Below are 3,292 nucleotides of genomic sequence, written 5' to 3'. Positions count from 1 at the left end.
GGCACTGGATGGGCTTTGAGGTCCCTCCAACCCAAACCATCCTGTGATTCCATGACCTTATCAGGCTCTCAGCTCTTCACTCCCAGCAGGGCCAGGGCCTGATTAACGGGCTCAATAAGCAAAATAAATGTGCTGCTCATTATTTTACACTGAAGGTCAACGCCTCACAAAGGTCTTTTCATCCAAGGAATGCCAAACCATTACCCACAGCATGGGCTGCCATGGACAGGCAGGATTTGCTCTCTCATTATGCTGTTCCTTGGGAAACCCATGGCCTAATCCATCCTGTGCACACAGCTCCCCCAGCTCCTTTCCTCCAGCCAGCTGAATCCAAGCTGATTAAACACAAATAATCACAAGTTTCTGCCCATTACAGGAATCTGCAGAATTCACTGTAAGGGTAAAACTCAACAGCACCACTGAACCTCAATTTCCCACCAGGAACTGAACTGCTTGCAGGCCTGGAGCTCCTTCTCACCTGAGCACCACTAAAACCCCAGTTAGACCCCAAGGCACCCAGAAATGACCTTCTTTTAAGTGCTGAGGGGACATGAGCTCACGGAACACGTGAGAACAGCCTCCTCCAGTGGCCATTCTGTGCCCTCAGTGACCAGGGTGTGCTCTGCCAGGAACACACCTGTGCTGCAGGGATGCTCTGCCTCACCTGGCTCTCTGCTCCTCCCTGGAGATCCTTCTGCAGGATGGGATTTGCTGCCAAGCAGTGGAAAGGTGTCTGACCTGTCCAAATAAACACAGTTTATAGGTACAATTCTAGTCAGAACCCAGCTAAGAACACTTTACAGCAACAACAACAACAGATTTCAGTTTCTCCCTGGACAAATATTTCCAGTATTTCCACAAATGCCCACACTGAGTTGGAGAGGAAAATGAATCCAGGAGGAATTATTTGATGAGCAGGTCCATTATGAAGAACAACATAAAGATAACCCTCATGAGGAAACCTTACACCAGGAATAAATTTGGGATACATTCAAAAAGGAAGGAATTGCTTGGCCTGGGGACTGATGATTCTGGTTCCAGCCTGGCACAGCAGAGTGACCAAATCCATCTGTCACTCCCAGGCATGAGCTGTTCCCAGCTGTTCCTGTTTACCAGGAAAATGCTGTTATCTACAAGAACAACTAATATTTCTTTTTTTTTTAATGATTCTCTGAATATTAAAGATGATTCAGCCCAGAGCTCTGTGCCCAGCTGGGTGAGGGCACAGGGAAACAGGAGCTGCTCCATGTCTCACTAGGGCTAAAATGCACACAAATAAACACTCTTTAAGATCCAAAGGAAGGTCCACGCTCCAAGAACATCACTAATATCAGTATCCAGCTCCCATGGCAGTTTATCAGCAGATAAACCAAATCATTCCAAGAGCAAACACACCCAAACCCCACATTCTTGCTGCCCAACCACAGATATTTTGTGAACAGACAAGGCCAATTTATTCCAGTGCTCACAAACCACCATCTGAGCTAAACTCTCTGGCATTTTTATGGACATTCCAAGGCTTTCAGTGTCATCTGGGATGGATTCAGTCACTTCTCCAAAGTCAGCCTCACTGCCTCTCCTCCTTGCTGGGTCAGAATCCCTGGCTCTGTGGATCCTGTAAAACATTAAGCTCAGCCTGATGGCCATGGCATGATGGACAGGGCATGGCCTTGCCTGGCACAGCAGGACACTCAGGAGTTTAGAGCCCTGACTTTTTAGGTATTCCAGCACTTTACTGTGGTATTTTAAATACTATTTATAAAACTGTGACTCAGCAGTGATGTATATAGGGAAGGGATGTGAATATAAATTGGTTCTGAGCTGCACAACTGTGAAAACCTTCTGTTTGTGAATCATTCCAGTCTCAAAAACCTTTCCTTTTTTATTCCCTCTCCTTCTTTCTGTTCTATTAATACAGTTGTATGCCAGCCATATGGAAGGGAGGGTTGGAAATGGGTGATCTTTAAAGGTCCCATCCAACCCAAACCATTCCAGGATTCTATGATTCTATATAAAGATGTATTTAGTACACACAAAAATAAAAGGTATCTTCGGATCAGAGCTACAAACAGCTTTATCATTGACCCTGAGACCAGCCAATTCCTGAAAAACTTCTTTATTTCATTAAAAAACAGTTTATAGTGCTCATAACCAACTGGGTTATTGCCCTTTACAGAGTGCCAACTCCTATTTAGAAGAGTTCTGTGAAGGCATTTTAAACTAACAATTATCTGTCAGCAGTGAAATGGAAACAGTTCTTGTTCACAATAAGAAACATCCATATTGTCTTGCCCTTCTCACAGAACCCAAGCCATTCCTTCTTCAATTTCCAGGCCATAATAAGCCAACCTCATCCTTGCTCTTAACTCATTCTCTCTCTCCCTCCCCTGCTCAGCCATGGGTCATGTCCCTTCTGTAAAGTCTTCATCAAATATTTACTTCCCCTGGCAGTGCCTCCCTGCCCTGGGCTCTATGGGAACTCCTTCACCTTACAAGCCACAAAAAACCTGGAATAACATAATCATGCAACTCTTGCATTTTTAGATATTAAAATTATTCACAAAGAAAAAAAAATCAAGCTGTTGAGCAAAACAATTTTACATAAAAGAAAATATAATTTAATACTATGATTTAAGGAAGAGCAGCAGGGCCCGTGTGAGGGAACACAGAGGGGCACTCACATCACTCTCCTCCCGCGGGGCAGGCTGGGCACGGGGGAGGGCAGCGATTCCTGGCTGTAGATGCCACTCTCACTGGGGGAGGAGCCCTGGGAGGGGCAGTCCCCGGAGCCATCCAGTTTAGCTGCAGGGTCGGGGCTCTCCAGGTCTGCAAGGCTGCTGCTCAGCTTGGCCCTCTTCTTGGCCGCGCTGTTCCGCAGGGAGCGCAGGGAATTCTGCATCTGGCCGGGAGGGAAAAGGGACAGGGGCAGACAGTGCACAGGGAGAAACTGTGTTAAGCTAAATAAAGTACATTTCTGAGTGCTCAGTCCAATTCTCAAGTCCCTGATGGGCAATGTGACCACCACTCACTCGGGTTATCACATTAAAACAATCTCTTCTGTTATTTTACTTCACAGGAGGAATTATCCTGCAAGCAAATGCAGCTTCCCGAGGATGCTGTATCCCTGCTCCACTTCCCAAAGCACCAGGACAGACTGTTGCACAAGTACAGCAACTGCTGTATGTTTTCTGACAGACTGAAGGGAGGGTGTGAGGGCTCACAGCACACACAGAGGGACCCCAGGCTTTCCCCAACAAATCTGTACAACACACAGTCCCAGAACCATGGAATG

The 3,292-nt window shown here is 46.3% G+C and overlaps 1 protein-coding gene across 1 annotated transcript in view; it reads right to left on the bottom strand.

Moving 5' to 3' along the window:
• The window catches only part of TOGARAM1 (TOG array regulator of axonemal microtubules 1), a 25,281-nt gene that overhangs the window by 11,629 nt on the left and 10,360 nt on the right, over positions 1–3,292 (bottom strand). The window contains exons 5-6 of the mRNA XM_029965279.1: positions 2,682–3,024; positions 665–738 (exon numbers count right to left, since the gene is read on the bottom strand). Coding sequence (XP_029821139.1) covers positions 665–738; positions 2,682–3,024 — 417 coding nt within the window. The remainder of the gene's footprint in view (positions 1–664; positions 739–2,681; positions 3,025–3,292) is intronic.

The sequence above is a fragment of the Manacus vitellinus genome, unplaced genomic scaffold (assembly GCF_001715985.3).
Source record: "Manacus vitellinus isolate BGI_N305 unplaced genomic scaffold, ASM171598v3 scaffold_94_pilon, whole genome shotgun sequence".
NCBI lineage: Eukaryota > Metazoa > Chordata > Aves > Passeriformes > Pipridae > Manacus > Manacus vitellinus.
Note: the sequence above shows the minus strand (reverse complement) of the source record. Positions and strands in the feature narration are given on the sequence as shown.